Consider the following 22,138-nt stretch of genomic DNA (forward strand, 5'->3'; position numbering starts at 1 on the left):
TTCATTTATATAAAATGCAAACTAATCTACAGACAAAAGGCACATTAGTGGCATACACTAGGGAATGAGGGAGGAAGGGAGTGTAAAGGGGCAAAAGGAATATTTTAGGGATGATAAAATGTTCTGTATTTTGATTGTGGTGATGATTTGTGGGCATATACAACTGTCAAAACTCGTTGAATTTATACTTTGAATAGGTGCAATGTACGGTATGTAAATTACTCCTTCAAAATGTCGGAGAGGAAAATTTTTTAAACCTCCATTTTCAAATATCTTTAGATTTTCTGTTAACTCTAAAAAAATCTTTAATTCAATTTCAAAAAAGGGAAGAACTAACATTTTCTGAGACCATGGCTTCTGTTAATGAAATAAGCACATGTCTCTCTGTGTTGAAAATCTTTAGGTAATAAATACAACAGTTGTTCTAAACACTACAGGGAAATGACTTTAATGTGGTTATCAAAGAAAAACTCAATGAACAACTGCATTTTCTGGTCTATTTTCCAAGACATTGGAAGGGGGAAACAACTCATTTGTGGGGTTTGACAACTGCACTGAAGCATGAAGCATATGATAGGTTTTTTTGTTTTTGTTTTTATTTTTTATTTTTTTCTGGACTCCTTTAGGAAGCAACAAATCTTTACCTTCTATGTTTGGGTTGTTAACATTTGGTGTTTCCTGAGAACACATATGGATACAATAGCTTTCCAAAAGAGCTGACATTGATCTCTAGCAAAGGAAATACTAAACAGATGGTTTGAGAGCACTTAGAAAGGGAACCTGATATCCTTGTGTACAAGGCTGAGAAGTGCAGGCTGGCTGACAGCATCGTTAGGTTGATTTGTAACCGGCTGAAAGACTTACACACTCAACCAGTGCACTGCTGTCAATCTGGACAGATGCCCTTTGGATACCAAAGTGCATTGATCATACCAGCCCTTTTAATTTTGGCATATTTATTACTTAGCCATTCTTTAGAAAGCTATTATAAAATTTTTATTATATGCAAGCGAACACATATATGTAAGCTACAAGCATAACAGCAAAAGGAACATTCATGAATCCTTTATTCAGCTTAAGATGTAGAATATCAACAATACTACTAAGATATCTGTATGTTTTTTTTCCTGATCTTCTGCAAGGGAAAACTTGTCACACTGAGGTTGTTTTTTTGTTTGTTTTAAAGATTTTATTTATTTATTTGACAGATAGAGATCACAAGTAGGCAGAGAGGCAGGCAGAGAGAGAGAGACTGAGAGAGAGAGAGAGGAAGAAGCAGGCTCCCCGCCCAGCAGAGAGCGGGATGTGGGGCTGGATCCCAGGACCCTGGGACCATGACCTGAGCCGAAGGCAGAGGCTTTAACCCACAGAGCCACCCAGGCACCCCTGGATAGTAAGCGTTTAATAAATCTTGCTATTATTATGATCCATAAACAAAAGTTAGTGTAGGTTAAGAGACCAATGCTTTTATTTCACATATCTACTCCTTGAGGCTCAGAACTTAACTTAAAAATGAGTAGAGCTATCAGTATTATTCCCTCCACCAATGGCTCTTTTATGGTGTTAACTTTGGCTGCTGGAATTGACAGGCTCTCCCAGACCCTAAATTTATGATCGAGATCCAGGTTTAGGGATCTACTCTAAAGAGCAGGGTTGGCATATGTGTAAAGAGGGCATATAAAGATAAAGAAGGCCGCCAGCTTTCCCTGTGAGAGGTATACATCATCATAACTCTATTTCAAAGACTAACACTTCTAGTCCTCTTTTAAGAGCAAAAGAGGAACAAAATGGATAAATAACAGAAAAGAAAGGCTACCAAATCTGTGGGAAAGTTTTATAATACTGTGTTACATGAAAACAAAATACCATATATGTGAATTACAACTATGTAATCTAAACATGATTGTGAAAACCAAGAAACAATGTGTAAAAATAAAATCAGTATATTGGGATAGTTGGATTATAAATGGTTTTAAATTTAAAGTTTTTTTATGGTCATATCTTCCTTTTCAATAAAAAATTATTAGAGCTTGAAAATTTTCTCAGTAAAAAGGCATATATAAAAAGGTTCTATTATTACTATTATTTTTAAAAAGGATTTTATTTATTTGTTTGTCAGAACTATAGAGAGTGAGAGATAACACAATCAGGGGGAGTAGCAGGCAGGAGAAGCAGGCTCCCTGCCAAGCAAGGATCCTAATGCAGGACTTGATCCCAGGACCCTGCGATCATGACCTGAGCAGAAGGAAGACACTTAACTGAGTCACCCCCACATCCCATAGTGTTACTACTATTAATACCACAGGTAACATTTATTTACTGCTCACATGTGCCAGGCACTCTTCTAAGTGCTTTACATGCAAGGTGTATTTAATCTCTCTGATATGAGGTATTTGAGAGGCAGGGCAGGGTGTTATGGAGGGTAGGGAAGGAAAAAATGAAACAAGATGGGATCGGGAGGGAGACAAACCATAAGAGACTCTTAATCCCATGAAACAAACTGAGGGTTGCTGGAAGGTGGTGCGGGTAGGGATAGGGTGGCTGGGTTATGGACATTGGGGAGGGTATGTGCTATGGTGAGTGCTGTGAAATGTGTAAGCATGATGATTCACAGACCTGTACCCCTGGGGCAAATAATACATTATATGTTAATTAAAAAAATCCCTATGAGGCAGCTGCTCTTATTAGTCCTACTTTGTAAATGAAAAAAATTGTGAAATAAGAAGTTTAAATAACTGTTCAAGGTCACACAGTTCTCCAGTAAAATGTAAAAATCCAATTGGATGGTTGAATAAATAGTGATGAATTTATACAGTAAAATGCATCACAGCTGTTAAAAGGAATAGATTAGTTCTTTCTGTGTCAATATGAAAAAAAATGGATAATTAACCAAATGAAAAAAATAAAAATTCAGACAGAATAGTGAATACTGTATAGTTACATTTTTTGTAAAAGTACTGATAACAGTAATAATGTTACATGTGTGTTCATATCCATGTACATGTAAGGAAAATTATTCAGCAGAATGTGCACTATGCTACTAATGGTGGTTATCTCTGGAGAGCAGAATTTTGAGTCATTTTGAACAGTTTATATTATATACTTATACAGTGTTTAAATTTGTACAACATTTTTTAAGAGATCATATTGCTTTTTTTTTAAAGATTTTTTTTTTTTTAATTTGAGAGAGAGAGAGAAAGTGGGAGAGAACATGAGAGGGGAGAAGGTGAGAGGGAGAAGCAGACTTCCTGTGGAGCTGGGAGCCTGATGTGGGACTCGATCCCAGGGCTCTGGGAAGATGACCTGAGAAGGCAGTCACTTAATCAACTGAGCCACCCAGGCGCCCTAAATTTGTACAACTTATAATAAAAAATGGTAAAATGACCAGACAAAAGCTACTACAAAGAGAGCTAGGCTGGATCTTTTAGCTAAATTTTAAAATAAAGAAAAAACGCACCAGTTAGACTAAACAGGAACAGATGAAAGAAAGCACCATTTATGGGACACCCGGGTGGCCCAGTCAGTTAAGCTTCTGCCTTCAGCTCAGGTCATGATCCCAGGGGTTCCTGCTCAGTGGGGAGTCTGCATCTCCTTCTGCCCCTCCCCCCTAGAGCGTTCTCTCTCTCTTGCGTGCGCGTGCACACTTGCACTCTCTCACTCAAATAAATATAATCTTTAAAAGAAAAGCACCATTTATGTGGTTGAAAGAAAATATAAAATAGGCTATATGGTCTGAATATTTATAGGAAACTTAAACTGATATGAGTGTGATTTAAAGTTAATCTTTTCATTTTAGATTTTTAAAAAAAACTTTCTAAAATGTGAGTCTACTTTCTTCATTTCTTTTTTTTTAATTGTAACTTTCTTTTAAGATTTCATGTGCTTATTTGACAGAGAGAGATAGCAAGAGCAGGAACACAAGTAGGGGGAGTGGGAGAGGGAGAAGCAGGCTTCCTGCTGAGCAGCTAGATGTGGGGCTCCATCCCAAGACCCAGGGATCATGACCTAAGCTGAAGGTAGACAGGCAACAACTGAGCCACCTACTTTCTTCATTTCTAAATTCATTCTTATTTTGATGATTCTGGATCTTGCACTCTCCAAGTTATCTTTATAATTAGTTCTCACTGGGCAGGATTGCACTAAAGGAAGCAGAATTTTTTTTAATTTTTTTTTTTAAACATATAAGGGGTACAGGTCTATGAATTGCCAGGTTTACACACTTCACGGTACCTACCATTGCACATACCCTCCCCAACGTCTATAACCCCATCACCCCTCCCCCCGGCAACCCTCCGTTTGTTTTGTGATGTTAAGAGTCTCCTGTGGTTTGTCTCCCTCCTGATCCCATCTTGTTTCATTTCTTCTTTTCCTATCCCCCAAGCCCCCCAGGGTTGCATCTCCACTTCCTCATATCAGGGAGATCATATGATAGCTGTTTCTCCGATTGACTTATTTCGCTAAGCATAATACCCTCTAGTTCCATTCATGTTGTCACAAATGGCAAGATTTCATTTCTTTTGAAGGCTGCATAGTATTCCATTGTATGTATATACCACATATTCTTTATCCATTCATCTAGATGTCCATGTTGATGGACATCCAGGTTCTTTCCATAGTTTGGCTATTGTGGACATTGCTGTTATAAACATTCATGTGCACATGCCCCTTCGGATCACTACATTTGTATCGTTAGGGTAAATACCCAGTAGTGCAATTTTCAACTTTTTGGGGAAACTCCATTCTGTTTTCCAGAGTGGTTGCACCAGCTTGCATTCCTACCAACAGTGTAGGAGGGTTCCCCTTTCTCCACATCCTCGCCAACATCTGTCATTTCCTGACTTGTTAATTTTAGCCATTCTGACTGGTGTGAGGTGGTATCTCATTGTGGTTTTGATTTGTATTTCCCTGCTGCCAAGTGATGTGGAGCACTTTTTCATGTGTCTGTTAGCCATGTGGATGTCTTCTTTGCAGAAATGTCTGTTCATGTCCTCTGCCCATTTCTTTTTTCTTTTTTTTTAAATAAAGATTTTATTTATTTATTTGACAGAGATCACAAGTAGGCAGAGAGGCAGGCAGAGAGAGCAGGAAGCAGGCTCCCTGCCTAGCAGAGAGCCCGATGTGGGGCTCGATCCCAGGACCCTGGGATCATGACCTGAGCCGAAGGCAGAGGCTTTAACCTACTGAGCCACCCAGGTGCCCCCTCTGCCCATTTCTTGATTGGATTATTTGTTCTTTGGGTGTTGAGTTTGCTAAGCTCTTTATAGATTTTGGATACTAGCCCTTTATCTGATATGCCATTTGCAAATATCTTCTCCCATTCTGTCAGTTGTCTTTTGGTTTTGTTAACTGTTCCTTTGCTGTGCAAAAGCTTTTGAACTTGATGGAAGTCCCAATAGTTCATTTTTGCCCTTGCTTCCCTTGCATTTGGTGATGTTCCTAGGAAGAAGTTGTTGCAGCTGAGGTGGAAGAGGTTGCTGCCTGTGTTCTCCTCAAGGATTTTGATGGATTCCTTTCTCACATTGAGGTCCTTCATCCATTTTGAGTCTATATTCATGTGCAGGAGGCATAATTTTTGACTGACTGAAGGACATACTCTCATACTTACTTTTTATTATTTATTTATTTAAAAATATTTTATTTATTTATTTAACAGAGAAAGAGAGAGATCACAAGTAGGCAGAGAGGCAGGCAGAGAGAGAGAGAGAGAGGGCGAAGCAGGCTCCCTGCTAAGCAGAGAGCCTGATGCGGGGCTTGATCCCAGGACCCCGAGATCATGACCTCAGTTGAAGGCAGAGGCTTACCCCACTCAGCCACCACCCAGGTGCCCCTCATACTTACTTTTTAAATGAGTCTGCATCAACATTTCCCTGTAACTGGTCTCTCTAAAAGTGGAATAGAGATACTTTTCCTTTAATAGATGATCATGGTTACAGAGTTAAAAAAAAAATATATATATAGACTCAAGTGCTTGAATTAAGGTGTCTGGGTGGCTCAGTTGGTTGAGTGACTGCCTTGGGCTCAGCTCATGATCACAGGGTCGTCAGATCGAATTCCGCATCAGGCTCCCTGCTCAGTGGAGAGCCTGTTTTCCCTCTCCCTCTGCCTGATGCTCTGCCTACTTGTGCTCTCTATCTCTCTGCCAAATAAATAAATAAAATCTAAAAAAAAAAAAAAAGATAAGAGGGGCGCCTGGGTGGCTCAGTGGGTTAAGCCACTGCCTTTGGCTCGTGATCTCAGGGTCCTGGGATCGAGCCCTGCATTGGGCTCTCTGCTCAGCAGGGAGCCTGCTTCCCTCTCTCTCTCTCTCTCTCTCTCTCTGCCTGCCTCTCCGTCTACTTGTGATCTCTCTCTGTCAAATGAATAAATAAAATCTTAAAAAAAGAGAATATAATAAATAAATAAATAAAAGATAAGGAAATAAGTGCTTGAATTAATTTATGATATTCATGGGTTACAAAGGGAAGCTAAGTGTTTGACATATGAAACTAACTATTTGGGTTGATGTCAAAAAGGGAGACCATTATCTCACTCAAATCATTTTATTTTTTCCAATCATTCACTTATTTTTTAAAGAAACATTTATTGAGAATCTGTTATGTGCAAGGCTGGATGATACATGCTGGTGATACAAAGATGTGTTAGATGTAGTTATCCTCAGGTAACTTACAATGCACTTGGGACCTGGCCATTAAAAACAAATCTCAGAAATATTAAACCACTCATATGCAAAAATTTTCAGAAATATTAACAAGATTAGCTGACTTACTGAACATTTATCATGCACGAATTAACACACATCATCTCATTAAATCTGTACTATTGCATAAGGCAAGAATTAGCAACTAAGGCTTAAACAGACTAAGTACCTTCTCAAAGTTGCACAGCTAGTAAGTGATAGAACTGGGGTTTATACTCAGACAACCTGATTCTGGAATGGTCATCTTTATGAGAGAAGTTGATTTTACTAATCTCTTTATAAGGACACCAAGATGAGGCAAAGCTTAATGGAATGAAATAATTATGAGGAAAGTACAGGTAACTGGGAAGATCTCAATATATGAACCATACACATATACTTCGCCTGCAAAGAGGAATTACCAGAAATTTATGGGATGACGTATTATTTATAAGCAAATAGGAGATTACTGGAAGATCATCAGGAGTGACACAAGGTAGGAAACTGTCTTCCTGAATGTAAAAGTTCTTCTATATGGCTCTAGACACCAACTTTCTAAATAAAGACATCAGGTGGCCTCAGAGTACTCTGAGCTCTGTGCCACTAAAGATACAGGAAATTCTTACTGGATACAGTCACTGAAGAGGGAAAAGGGCATAGTCCATGCCTGATATATCCATTGCCAAAGAGAAAGAAAAAGATCTTCTCTCTCACAGATTCAGTTTGAGAACCTACTAGGGAGGATTCTAGTGGCCTGAGGAACTATAATGGCTTCACCGAGGTCATGGACCATTCTTTGTGACCATGAAAGTAAGGTGTTACTAGAGAATGAGCATTCAGCAGATGCTGGGCAGACCAAGAACTGTCATCAATTCATTCAACAAATATCACCTGTAATCTAGAATATTCTACACACTAGGACATAGAAATGAGTAAAACAAATTCCTAATCCTAAGGTACTTAGAATTTAATCCAGAAAGAAAAGATATCAAGTAGTTTCAGATTAGATGAGAAGAAAAAATTATCACCCAGTGGTGAACAATTCTCCATGGCATATAATAAAGTGCTAAAATGTTTGGTACACACCACAAGGCTATCGTTGTTCTAAGGAGAGGAAAATCAATATAGTAATCAGGAACATGAATTAGGCCTTAAGGGATGGGGAAGATTTGGTTGGAAGAAGATAAGGGAAGGAACTCAGAGGAAAGAAGAGGGAATTCAAAGGAAAAGACAACTATAAGTGAATAGATGGAGAGAGAAAGAAAGACATTCAGTGAGGAGAGTGACTTGAGAAAAGCAGAGTGTGCAAAGTGGGTGACAGCTCATAAACGACACAGCTAAGACTGGTTATCCTCCCTCCTGGACCAAAACAATGTCAGTGGCCTCATGAAGCTGGAAGGATTCACATGTGTCAGGTTTGGAGTGGAACCACATACTTAGATTTAATTCTCTCACCTAATTAGTGTGTTATCCAAGTGTGACCAGAAAGCGACCAATGGTATCAGAATAGGGGCTCCTCCCATGTGCATAACCTTGGAGAAGGCCAATACATGCAGAAAGGATTGTTGAAGGGTGAACAATAACTTGAGTGTTGGATAAATTAAAACTGGCTAAAAATATCTTAAACTCCATAATTTGGGAATCTCTCCTTGACTTTCTGACCAAAATCTTTTCATAAATTTCCATTGCCTTAGAATAAAATCTAAAGGTCTTAGAATGGCATATATGGCCTTTCTTGATCAAATTCTTGCCTATCTTCATAGACTTAACTCCTGCTTCTGCCTGACCTGCTCTAGTAATAAGGAACCATGGGCACTTCCCTGAAAGTTGATTAATCTTGCTTTCTCATGCCCCCATGTCTCCTTTTTGAGTGCCCTTGTTTCTTCCTCTACATGATTAATTCCTGTATGTTCTTTAAGACTCAGTTTAAATATTTTATGCTCTAGGAAATTTAGAATTATTAGTGATTTATGTAGGACTTATTGGCAGGGACATGGGTATTAGTGGTTACCGGGTTGGGGTAGGCAGGTTGGGGACACCAGAGCTGGGAGGCTAGCAACTAAGAACCCCATTATGGAGAGGTGGGAAGGACGTAGGAGGCAGGGCATATGTGAGCTGAGACTCTAGTTCCCTGGCACATGCTGCATTGTCCCATCAAACTTCACTTATAAAATATAAATCCAAAGATAAAATTATTAAGAATTTCAAGAGAGCAACCAAAGAGCATTAAATCCCAAGCATAGGGTGTTTCTGAATGCTGGGCCCTGTGTGACTATATTGGTCATAAGTCCATGAAGTCAGCCCTGCACATAAGTCTGTTTATTCAGCATTGGTTATAATAGCAAAGTGTAGTAAACAAAATTGTTATTAATAAGTGATTAAACAAACTATGATCCAACCACACAAAAAGAAAATCATATAGCCAGTAAAAAATAAAACAGATCTATAGATACTAACAGAGATGGCTATCCAACACACAAAGAAGGTTATAGAATATTATGTATATTATGATTCTGTAAAAATACTAAATATATACTTAATATATATTAGGCCTGTATATACATTTAGAAACGCCTGTCTAAACTGTGGATAAATATGTTGGGTTCATTTAATTGAAGAACAAAAAGACCATGGAAAATAATCTTCCTGACTACTCATTAAAATTCTTTTTACCTTTTCTTTTAATTCTTACCATCACTGCTAGGCTCTTCAGCAGGGGATACTGAGTCCATATACTCTAGGTCTCCCTTAGTGATCTCAACCACCTGAAGTCTTCTGACTCTGACTAGGTCTGTATCTTTCAATCCTTCCTCCAATTGTTTGACCACCTTCTTTCCAGGCTGGGAAGTCAGAACAGTAATCTGGAAATAAATCCAAGAATCAATGTGTCTACTTTGATGTACACAGTGAAGAGCATAGTAGGTTAGATCTGGAGGATAGACACAGCAGAAGTCTGTGGCAGTGGCTATTGTCTTTGAAGCAGAGAAGATTTTATGGTAACTTAAAAATCAAATTTCATTTGACAGATTCTGGTGGAAGAGGTCTGGTGGGACAAATCATTACAGGACCCTTCCAAACAGGTGAGGCCTATCCCAGAAAGCAACCAGTGAGAAGTCATCCCTATGTTTTAAGTTAAGATTGCTTGAAGTTTCTCATGCTCAAAATGCTTCAATTTTATAAGGCAACAAAGGAAATATAATCCTAAATTCCACTCACTAAGTGTGTACTGAATATCAGGGAATCTCTATGCTTCTTTCTCATGGTGGTACTTCCACATAGATTTCTCTCCTTGTTCAACCTGGATACAGGTGAGCTGTTTCTTCTGCTTTCTTAACTCTAAAATGTACTCACTCTTGATCAACATATCTAACCTGAAGGGATACTGAGGTGTTTGTTTATAATCTGAACATTTTATTTCATCTGAGTGAATCTTCCAGATGTTTTCATTAGCAGTTTTGTCCTTAATTTGAAAATCTGGAAGGCAAATATTAAATATATGCAATTCTCTTTTGTACTTAGACATTTATTTTTGGTGTTTGGAACGTTTCTTTGGGGGGGAAGAGTGAGTGAGCACGTGTGTGTGTGCATGGAGGGGGGATGTAGCAAGAGAGAGGGAGAGAGAATCTTAAGCAGGTTCCACCACCAGCATGGAGCCTGATGCACACAGGGTTCGATCTCAGGATTCCAAGATTGTGACCTGAGCAGAAATCAAGAGTTAGGCACTTAACCGATTAAGCCACCCAAGTGCCCCAGTGCTTGGACATTTTTGATTAATGAAGGATGCAGATAAAAGCACAGTTATTTTTTTTTTTTAAGATTTTATTTATTTATTTGACAAAGAGAGATTACAAGTAGGCAGAGAGTTAGGCAGAGAGAGAAGGGGAAGCAGGCTCGCCGCTGAGCAGAGAGCCTGATGCGGGGCTCGATCCCAGGACACTGGGATCATGACCTGAGCCGAAGGCAGCGGCTTAATCCACTGAGCCACCAAGGCGCCCCTATTTTTTAAAATACATCTGTTTGATGCCTGAGGTTTCCAAAGACTGAATGTGTTTTAACTCATAGTCACTCATGCACCTAGTGGAGTACCCAGGCATGACTTACTTATATTTTTTAAGATTGTCTTAGTCTGCACTAGAAGTTTAGCAATCTTTAAATTTGCACATTTGCTAAGTCCAAGAAAATTTACTCAATTTGATGCCAAGATTTGATTAAGAACCACTGTAAATTCTGAAGGGTGCAAAGGAAATACAAATATAGACAGCAATCTAGGCAGTTTAACAACTACTTTACAAGCTCCAAAAATCCAGAGGCAGATGGCATATTCAGATTTTGATTTCAGTTTTTCATCATAATTCACTTCAGCCCATATTTTTAGCATTTCTCTTTATGCTGGCTCTGTATAAGAATTGCACAGACTATAGGAAAAAGAGAACATATCCCTTGCCCGCAGGGAGATGAAAATCTAGACGTGAAAATTACCATCAAAGTGTATGAAACAAAGAACAATATAAGGATGATAAATAATGAAGCATCTAGATGGCTCGCAATGGTCTTAGAGTCCTAAGGCCAGTATTCTTACCTCCAGGGAAGTGAAGCTCAGAGATGCACCTGTGGTCACATGTCTGCTGTACTGTTTGAACTGCTGAAGCCCATCCTGTACTGCCAGGTGCAGGGAAGAGCTATGTGGCCTGAAACAGCCTTCTCTCTGCAACATGCGGAGTTCTGAGATGCAGGCCTTCAGCCTAACAAAGTTCCCTTTCACTTGCTGTAGAGAAAAATGAACCAAAGATCTTTAGTGACCCAGGTTCCAGATTAATGGGCAGTCCATCTTCTTTATCAGTTATTCCTCAGGCGTCCCTTCCCTTCCTGAAGATTTTTTAATTGATCATATCTATTCTATGCCTTCTATGCTTTAGGCATGGCACTAAAATCTTCCCTATACCAGAAGAAAGAAAATTTGTAGTCAAAGGGCTTTGATTATGTGGAGTTACCAGGAACAGGAAAGAAAGTGTTTGAACTTATTCACTCATCCAAATGGAAGTCCAGTTGTGATTGCTGAGTTTTACTTTGGGGGGCTCTTCAAACTGGAGGCCTAGCAGGATCACTCTTAAATATTATTTTCATTTCATAGTCAGTCTAGGCACTGGGAGCCTCTCTAGTTTCTAGAAATGAGGATTTTGATATGGTTGGTCATTCCAGAATGGATAAGGTCCTATCCAGTCTGCTCCTCAGGATCACTTCAATAGAGATGCTTGACTTAGTCTGCAGTCAGCTCAAGGGGCCAACATGTAAACCTCTTGGTTCTATCTCGCCTCCCTTTATAAAAAGTTACTCTCAGGAAGTAATCTAATATAATCTGATTCTATATCAGTGTTACCTCTCCTAAGGATGTATACATTTTGAATAAATGTGGAATGCTAATTTGTGACACTATTTGAATTCTAAGCATCAATAGCAGATGGGGGTTGGGTGAGGAGGAATTATATTTGGGATGAGGAAACCACCCTGACAAAGAGCAGAACAGAGCAATATTTGCAAAATGCACATAAAATTCATGAGCACGAGCTGCCATTATGCCAGTTTACTTAAGTCAACCCCTGCCCCACTGAATTCCACAGCTGCTTACTTTGCTAACATGCTCCTGAGTCTATGGGAAAAACACAAAAAATAGGATGTAATTCTTACACAAAGAGAATTTGTAATTTAGATGGGAAGGTAAGAAACCTACGCAAAAAAGAAATGAAAACGAGACCGTATGTATAGACCAGTGGCCTTCAGAAATTTCTTTTCATGTATCCCCTAAAAGAATCTGAAGACTGATACACTTTATCTATCTCAAGTTTTTACTTTAATTCCAGTTAACACACAATGTAATATTAATTTCAGGAGTAGAATTTAGTGATTCATCATTTACATACAACACCCAGTGCTCATCATAAGTACCCTCCCTAAGCCCAGTCACCCATTTAACACCCTCCAACTGCCCTCCAGCAATCTTGTTTGCTCTTTACAGTCAAGAGTCTGTTTTATGGTTTTCTTCTCCATCTCATTTTTCATCTGTTTTGTTTCTTAAATTCCACATGAGTAAGATTATATGGTATTCCTCTTTCTCTGACTTATTTTGCTTAGCATAATACCCTCTAGCTCCATCCACATCATTCAAATGGTAATATTTCATTCTTTTTAATGGCTAATATTCCTGTGTGTGTGTGTGTGTGTGTGTGTGTGTGTGTGTGTGTGTGTGTATTCCCAGTAGTTCATTTTTGCTTTTGTTTCCCTTGCTTCAGGAGACATATCTAGTAAGAAGCCGCTGTGGCCAATGTCAAAGAGGTTACTGCCCGTATTTTCCTCCAGGATTTTGATGGGTTCTTGTCTCACATTTAGGTCTTAAATCCATTTTTTAAAAGTAGGCTCCATTGCCCAGCGTGGGGCCCAACTTAGGGTCCAAACTCACAACCTCAAGAGCAAGACCCAAGCTTAAGAGTCAGATGCCCAATCAACTGAGTCACCCAGGTGCCCAGTCTTTAATCCATTTGAATTTATTTTTGTGTGTGGTGTAAGAAAGTGGTCCAGTCCATTCTTTTGCATGTTGCTGTCCAGTTCCCCAACACCATTTATTGAAGAGACTGTCTTTTTCCATTGGACATTCTTTCTTGCTTTGTTGAAGAATAATTGCCCATATATTTGTGGGTTCATTTCTGGGTTTTCTATGCTGTTCCACTGATCTATGTGTCTGTTTCTGTGCCAGTACCATACTGTCCTAATCACTACAGCTTTGTAATATAATTTGAAGTCCAGAATGGTGATGCCTCTGAGAAAGGGACAGGTGGGGCTAGGTAGGGAGAGATAGGTAAGGGAGCTATGTGATTGGGTTCATAGAAATTCCACAAATGTGGAGGTATAAGGAAACCAGAGATAAGGGAACACTTTAGGCCACCCTGCCCTAGGTGTCCAAGGGGAAAGTCTTATTATTTTTTGAAGATTTTTAAAAATTTGTTTGACAGACAGAGATCACAAGTAGGCAGAGGGGCAGGCAGAGAGAGAGAGAGAAGCTGGCTCCCTGCTGAGTAGAGAGCCTGATGAGAGGTTCGATCCCAAGACCCTGAGATTATGACCTGAGCCGAAGGCAGAGGCTTAACCCACTGAGTCACCCAGGTGCCCCGTTTTTAATTTTTAAGTTATTTTTAATCAATTTATTTTTTTTAGGGGAAAGTCTTACTTATGCCAATCTCCTGTGGTAACAAAAAATAACCAGAACCTAAAAAGAATGAAGCCATTAAAGATGTTAACGCTAGTCCTTAATCAGTGGTGCTGCCATTTGGAAGTCAAAAATATTTAACTTCCCTGGATATCTTTTTATAAAAGACCAAAGCCCTCAGTGGCAACCCTGTTGGGATCCCTCTCACTCCTGAGAGCTTTCTCTGTATCCTTGCTTAATAAAACTCAACCGCTTTACTCATTCCTTTTGTCCATAAGATTCATTCTTTGATTGTGAGACAAGAACCTAGCTCTCTCACTTTACCTACAACTTTCCTTCTCTTTTTCAAGATTGCTTTGGCTATTTGGGGTCATCGGGGTTCCATACAAATTTTAAGATAGTTTTTTCTAGCTCTGTGAAAAATGCTGGTGGTATTTTGATAAGGAGTGCATTCAATATGTAAACTGCTTTGGGTAATACAGACATTTTAACAGTATTCATTCTTCCAGGGTGACTGGGTGGCTCAGTTGGTTAAGGGTCTGCCTTCAACTCAGGTAATGATCATGGATTCCCAGGATCGAGCCCTGCATCAGCCTCTCTGCTCAGTGGGGATTCTACTTCTGCCTCTGCCGCTCACCCCACCTGTGCTCTCTCTCTCACTGTCTCAAATAAATAAAATCTTTAAAAAAGTATTAGTTCTTAGAGTCCATAAGCATGGAATGTCTTTCCATTTCTTTGTGTCATCTTCAATTTCTTTCTTCAATGTTTTAACGTTTTCAGAGTACAGATCTTTTACTTCTTTGGTTAGGTTTATTCTTAGGTATCTTACGGGTTTTGGTGCAAATGTAATTGGGATGATTCCTTGACTTCTCTGTCTGATATTTCATTATTGGTGTGTAGAAATGTAACAGATTTCTGTATGTTGACTTTGTATCCTGAGCTTTTATTGAATTCATGTATCAGTTCTAGCAGTTTTTTGGTGGGGTCTTTCGGGTTTTCTGTATAGAGTTTCATGTAATCTGCAAATAGTGAAAACCTGACTTCTTCCTTGCCAACTGGGATGCCTTTTATTTCTTTTGTTGTCTGATTGCTGAGGCTAGAACTTCTAGTACTATGTTAAATAACAGTGGTGAGAATGGACATAACTGTTTTATTCTTGACCATAAAGGAAAAGATCTCAGTTTTTCCCCATTAGGTTATTAGCTGGGTTTTTTTGTATATGGCCTTTATAATATGTTGGGGTTTGTTCCCTCTAACCCTGCTTCATTGAGAGTTTTTTTTTTTTTAAAGATTTTATTTATTTATTTGACAGACAGAGAACACAAGTAGACAGAGGCAGGCAGATAGAGAGGAAGGGAAGCAGGCCCCCTGCTGAGCAGAGAGCCCGATGTGGGGCTCGATCCCAGGACCCTGAGATCATGACCTGAGCCGAAGGCAGTGGCTTAACCCACTGAGCCACCCAGGCGCCCGAGAGTTTTTTTTTTTTTAATCAAGAATGGATGTTGTATTTTATCAAATGCTTTTTCTGTGTCTATTAAAAGGATCATACAGTTCTTATCCTTTCTTTTATTAATATGGTATATCACATCGATTGAACCACCCCTGCAGTCCAGGAATAAATCCCACTTGATTGTGGTGAATGATTCTTTCAATATATGGTTGGATTCTATTTGCTACTATTTTATTTAGAACTTCTGCATCCATGTTCATCAGGAATACTGATCTGTAGATCTCTTAATGGAATCTTTGTCTGGTTTTGGTATCAGGGTAATGCTGGCCTTATAGAATGATTTTGGAAGTTTTCATTTCATTTATTTTTTGGAATAGTTTGAGAAGAATAGGTATTAACTCTTCTTTAAATGTTTGGTAGAATTCCCCTGGGAAGCCATCTGGTCCTGGACTTTTGGTTGTTGGGAGATTTTTGATTACTGTTTCAATTTCTTTGCTGGTTATTGATCTGTTCAAGTTTTTTATTTTTTCCTGTTTCAGTTTTGGCAGTTTATATATTTCTAGGAATTTGTCCATTTCTTCCAGTTGTCCAATTTGTTGGCATACAATTTTTCATAATATTCTAATTGTTTGTATTTCTGTGGTGTTTGTTCTTTCTCTTCTCTCATTTGTGATTTTATTTGGGTCCTTCTTTTTTCTTTTTTGGTAAGTCTGGCTAAGGGTTTCTCAGTTTTATTAATTTTTGCAAAGAACTAGCTCCTAGATTCATTGATGTGTTCTATTGTTTTCCTAGTTTCTATATCATTTATTTCTGCTCTAATCTTTATTATTCTCCTTCCCTTTGCTTTGCTTTTCCTCTTTCCTGCTTGCTGAAACACAAGTCTAAGAAAGGCCAACTTGGTCTACAAGTCAGTACCTGTGTTGCTGGTGGTAGTAAGATGGTGGAACAATGAGCCAGGAGAAGCACGGATCCTTATTGATTATGGAATTGCCACACTAGCACTGGATTGTGTAAAACTATTTGAGAAATAAATACATTTACATCTTATTTAAGACACTTTTATTCGGGGGTTTCTATGACTCACAGCTGAGCCTAATCGCAACTAATTCAATGTTATTTAAAAAAAATTCCTCAGGTGCCTGGGTGGCTCAGTGGGTTAATCCTCTGCCTTTGGCTCAGGTCATGATCTCAGGGTTCTGGGATGGAGCCCTGCAGCATCAGGCTCTCTGCTCAGCGGGGAGTCTTCTTCCTCCTCTCTCTCTGCCTGCCTCTCTGCCTACTTGTGATCTCTTTGTCAAATAAATAAAATCTTTAAAAAAAATTCCTCAACTTTCTTTTTGGTAGTGTTTTGGGAGGAATCAACAGTAAAAGTGTGTTTCCAACAGTCAACTTCGCAATGATCAAAAGACTATACTTTTCTACATTTAAGTTTTCTAAAATAAAAACTTTTTTTAAATCAGAAAATGCATTTTCAAATCTTAACTTATCTCCTGTAGTTAAAATGTAAAAAAAAAAAAAAAATAGGATGGCCTCCTGATGTCTCTGCCAACCAGGTTACAATAACCTTTAGGAAAAAAAAGTGATCTTCTAACAAGGTTTGAAAATATTTCCTATTTGAGTAATTTTGCCAAATGCAATGGCTTTGGAAATATTGGAAATTAAGCTGTTCTTTTTTATATTAATCAAATAATACGGTTACTTATTGCTCGAGAGCACTCCTGGTTGATAAACTCTTGTAGCAAGAGGTCACGTGCCCAAATCATCTAAAAGATTAGATGTTTCTGAATAACAGGCTGAACAGAAAGTAGGCTAAAACATAACTATGTATTATATCCCTTGAAAATGGTATCTGATCTTTCAGGTACTCATTTTGATTCCAGAAGTGATTTTAAAATGCAGGCTTTGCAGAAACATTAATTGCCTAGAATGTGAAGAGCTCATATAGCTTGGCTGGAAAACAATTTCTATATATCAAAGGTTAATGACTGATGAATGCTACAGAAAGTCTTACATTCTTAGCCTTTTTTCCCTCATGAAATGCCTAGACAATATTCTATACAGCAATAGTGTAAATAGTTCAGACTTGTGTTCCAAACCCAAAAGGTGGGGTCAGGGATCTATAGGGACCTGTTAGATAAACAGGGAGAAAATGGATGGTAGGAAGATAAGACCGGGTGTCTCTCAGCTGGAGTTGTGCCATTACTTGCAATCTGCAATCTGAGCAGTCAAATGTCATAACTTCTCCCCGTTCCCCTTTCCTGGATGGAAAGTTTGGGATTTCCACTGTGGAAGATTCAAATGTGCTTTCAGAAGTTACTGAGTTGAAATGCAGCCCGGTGAATCAGATACTGAAATTGCCTACAACACTGTTTTGAGTTATTATCTATTGTATCACAAATTCAGGTTCTTTGTCTTAGATATCTGGGTGAGTTTCAAGGTGCAGAGTGGAGACCTTGATTCAGTTAGATGGGAGCTGTACAGAGAAGTGGAAGTTGGGATGAATGGGTAAGGACTAATGGACCCTCACTGCATTTCTTTGTTTCTTTTTTTCTCACTGCATTTCTTTCAGCTTTTTGTGTAGACTAGTTGTACAAATATGCCTACAGGATGTTCTCTCCCTAAATCTAGTGCCAGTGTGTTCTCCTTGGTCTTGGCAGTTTAAGGCAACTCAGATTGATGTCTTATTGGAAATCAGATGAAAAAAGTTAGAACATAGTTTAGGTCACTGATTTTCAAAAATATTTTTATTAGTAGAAACTTATATAAAAAATTTTTATATATCCATATATGGATTGAATCCATATGTGGGTTGAATTTTATTAGCACAAATGTATTTTCAATATTTTGTTTTTATTTATTTTCAATATATAATACATGCACATGATTCAAAATTTAAAGATTATAAAATTATATGCAGAAAAATCACCTTTCACTCATTCAGCTAGGCAATCTATATTGGTAGCTTGTTGGATATCTTCCCAGAGATTTTTTTCTTTACATGGAAGAAAATATAAAAGATAAATTTGTTCTTCTTACCAAAATAAAAGAGCCTATGATAGTCTTTTATATCTTGATTTTATTGCATAGTGTACTTGGGCAATGATGTAATTCAATAGATAAAAATTGTCTTAATTTTTAAAAAGATTATTTATTTGAGAGAGAGAGAGAGCACATGAGTAGGGGAGAGGGGCAGAAGAACAGAGAGAAGGGAGCCCAGTGTGGGGCTCGACCCAAGGACCCTGGGATCATGACCTGAGCTGAAGGCAGAGGCTTAACTGATTGAGTCACCCAGACTGCTAAAAGTGTCTTAATTTTTACAGCTACAGAGTATTCCACTAATGAATGGAACATAATTTTATTTAACCAATTCCCTATTGATTGACATTAGATTGCTTTCAATCTTTTGCCACCACTGCAAAGAGTGCTGAAATGATAATACTTAAGTCATTTTTCCACATATGAAAATGTATCTGCAGGATAAGTTCCTAAAAGCAGACTTGCTAGGTCGGGTATGTAAATTGTGATACTTGTCACCAAATTGCCCACCCTTGAAATTGTGCTAATTTATATACTCATAAATGGCATGTAAGTGTGGTTATTTCTTTAAAACTTCATGAACATTAGGTTACTAAAAAACAAAAGTAAACAAAACAAACAAACAAAAAAAACCATACAGGTGAAAAATAATAGTATCTCAATGTACTTCAAGTTTTCTTTTTCATTTCTTTTATAAGTGAGATTGAACATATTTTGATATGTTGAAGGATCATTTATATTTCTTTTTCTGAAAGCTATATATGTCATTTCTCGTTTCCTTTTGGATTATTGGTCTTTACCTTATTAATTATGTAGATTTTTTTTTGCCAAGCACATATTTTCTATTTTTTTTTATAGCTGAGTTTTTTTTTAAAGATTTTATTTATTTGATAGAAAGCATGCACAGCAAGGGGTACAGCAGGGGGAGAGGGAGAAGCAGGCTCTCCACTGAGCGGGGAGCCCGATACAGGGCCTGATCCCAGGACCCTGGGATCATGACCTGAGCTGAAGGCAGAGGCTTAACTGATGGAACCACCCTTAGATGTATAAGGTGCCCTTATACAGCTGAATTTACTAATCTTTCACTTTTGGAATTTTGGGTTTTATGTTATGGTTAGACAAACCTTTCTTACTCTGATATTTTCCTCCATGCTTTGTGAGCTAATTGTCAACTTACTGCCTCTAAGATCTAATTCACCTTTCAATAGATCGTTGCAGTAAAGGACAAAATCCCTTTAAACATTTCTCCTTTACATGGACATGATGTTAAACATTTGAATAGAGAGCACTGGAGGAACACTGCAGAAGGAAGATGCTTTCCTGCTGAAAGCAGTGGGGTATGAGAACATCTGATAGTGCCTCACACTAGCAGATAGTCCCCCAAATTAACAGTCCCTTGAATTTAGAGACTAAATGTGTATGTTCCCTTAAAAATCATATACTTAAGCCCTAACTCCTACTGTGGTAGCATTTAAGTGAGGCCTTTGAGAGGTAATTAGGTTTAGAGGAGGTCAAAATGATGCTGTCTCTGGTGACCTTCTAAAGAAGAGGAAGGACACCAGAGCTCTCTCTCTCTTCATATACATGCACTGAGGAAAGGTCATCTGAGCAAACAACAACTCTACCACTGTCTGTAAGCCAGAAGGGAGCTTTCACCAGAACCTGGCCATGCTCACACCCTGATTTCGAACTTCTAGTCTCCCAAAATTTGAGAAAATAAATATGTATTGTTTAAGATGTCTAGTTTTTAGAATTTTCTTGTTATGACATCCTGAGCTAAGACACTGCAACCTCTTAGCCCTGGCTTGGATCACCTTTCAGCAGTCCTTTTGGCACAGACACTGCCTGCTTCAGGTCTCCTGCCTGCACAAATGCCTCACTCCCTCTGCTCACCTCAGAAATTTGTCTCCTGTGGCCCTCCAATGATGCTGCAATTTCCACATGGACGCTGTCTGGTCTAGGCATTCTGTCTATGTTGATATCTCCACTCTATACACTTATGCACCAGTCCCTGATTACAGCTCACCAACATCTGGAAGACTGCATCCTGCTTTCACAGTAACCACGAACCAGCTCTGGCTTGGAAAAACCGGTGAACTTCTTTGTTATCTGGTCAGCTGCAACTATACTTTCTCCAACTGGTCCTGAAGTCCAGCCTTGGGAAAGGAATATACTTTTCAAGTTTGTCCTTCCTAGGCATCACTACCTCAACCCTAAGGTACCATAGAAAGTTCTCATATCTTACAGTTGCTTTATTATCATAGTTTAATATGTTAAATGATGTTAAAATTTTCCATATAAACTTCCCTTGTTTAAATCACTGTGTGGTTTCTCTCTCCTGATTGGACTCTGACTGATACAGTCTGTTCTCCTACATATATAATATCAATTTTTACATTTAAAATTTTGATCTATCTAGACTTTATCCTGATGTAAGCAATGTGTATGGATCAAATTTACTTTTTTCCTACATGGCTATCCAGCTGACCCAGGCATTTACTGGATTATTATTTCAAATAAATTTTATTATTTTTTAATTTTTAATTTATTGCTACATTTATTTATTTTTAGTAATCTCTACACCCTACATGGCATTCAGACTCACAGCCCTGACATCCGGAGTCTCGTGGTCTTCTGACTAAGCCAGCCAGGTGCCCCTACAATTAATTTAAATTAATTAACTAATTAATTAATTAAAACAAGGGAGAGGTGGGCAAGGGCAGTGGAAGAACAGAGGAAGAATCTTAAGCAGGCTCCATCCCCAGCATGGAGCCTGATAGGGCATTCAATCTCACAACTCTGAGATTATGACCTGAGCTGAAATCAGGAGTCAAATGCTTAACTGACTGAGCCACGCAGGCACCCCCCACTCCAATTAATGTTAAATATCATCTTTATTATATACTAAATTCCCACATATATTTGGGTCTTTTCTGGATTTTAAATTATATTACATTGCCCTATCTTTTCAATCTCCAGTATCACACTTTGCATATATTTAATATTTGAGAGGAATAGTTCCTAGCTGTTTTTTGCTTTTTTTTCCTTTTGCTTCTAATTTGAATTTATTATTAGGATGTCCAGTTTTGGGGCACCTGGGTGGCTCAGAGGGTTAAGCCTCTGCCTTTGGCTCAGGTTGTGATCTTGGGGTCCTGGGATCGAGTCCCGCATCAGGCTCTCTGCTAGGCAGGGAGTCTGCTTCCTCCTCTCTCTCTGCCTGCCTCTCTGCCTACTTGTGATCTCTCTCTGTCAAATAAATAAAGTCTTTTAAAAAAAAGTCTAGGATGTCCAGTTTTCTTGTTGGAAATTTCATCAGGAATTCCATTATATTTACAGATTAATTTAGAGATAATGGACATCTTTCTGGTCTGACTCTTCCCCCAAATTAATGACTTTTAATTTGTGCACTCTTTTTTTGTGTTTCTCAATAATATTTTAATTCATATGAGTCTTGCACATATATTAATTTCAATCCTAAGTGTCTGATAATTTTGGTGATTGTATGAGATCTTTTCTGCCACTTTACCATCAAATCTGTTGTTTGGAATATATGAAGGGTATTAATATCTGTATTAGTTCTTGTACCAGACTATTATCATGAGTTCTTTCATTGTTTGAAATAATTTTCTAGGGGCACCTGCGTGGCCCAGTGGGTTAAAGGCTCTGTCTTCAGCTCAGGTCATGATCCCAGGGTCCTGGGATCGAGCCCTGCATCGGGCTCTCTGCGTAGCAGGGAGCCTGCTTCCTACTCTCTCTCTGCCTGCCTCCTTGCCTACTT

At 38.5% G+C, this 22,138-nt stretch overlaps 1 protein-coding gene across 3 annotated transcripts in view; it reads right to left on the reverse strand.

Annotated features, from left to right (window-relative positions):
* Positions 1-22,138, reverse strand: part of M1AP (meiosis 1 associated protein) — a 79,172-nt gene that overhangs the window by 34,859 nt on the left and 22,175 nt on the right. For all 3 annotated transcript variants that reach the window (XM_032352565.1, XM_032352562.1, XM_032352563.1), the window contains 2 exons: positions 11,256-11,441; positions 9,369-9,537 (listed from right to left, as the gene is read on the reverse strand). In XM_032352565.1, coding sequence (XP_032208456.1) covers positions 9,369-9,537; positions 11,256-11,441 — 355 coding nt within the window. The remainder of the gene's footprint in view (positions 1-9,368; positions 9,538-11,255; positions 11,442-22,138) is intronic.

This window comes from Mustela erminea, chromosome 7, assembly GCF_009829155.1.
Source record: "Mustela erminea isolate mMusErm1 chromosome 7, mMusErm1.Pri, whole genome shotgun sequence".
Classification (NCBI taxonomy): domain Eukaryota; kingdom Metazoa; phylum Chordata; class Mammalia; order Carnivora; family Mustelidae; genus Mustela; species Mustela erminea.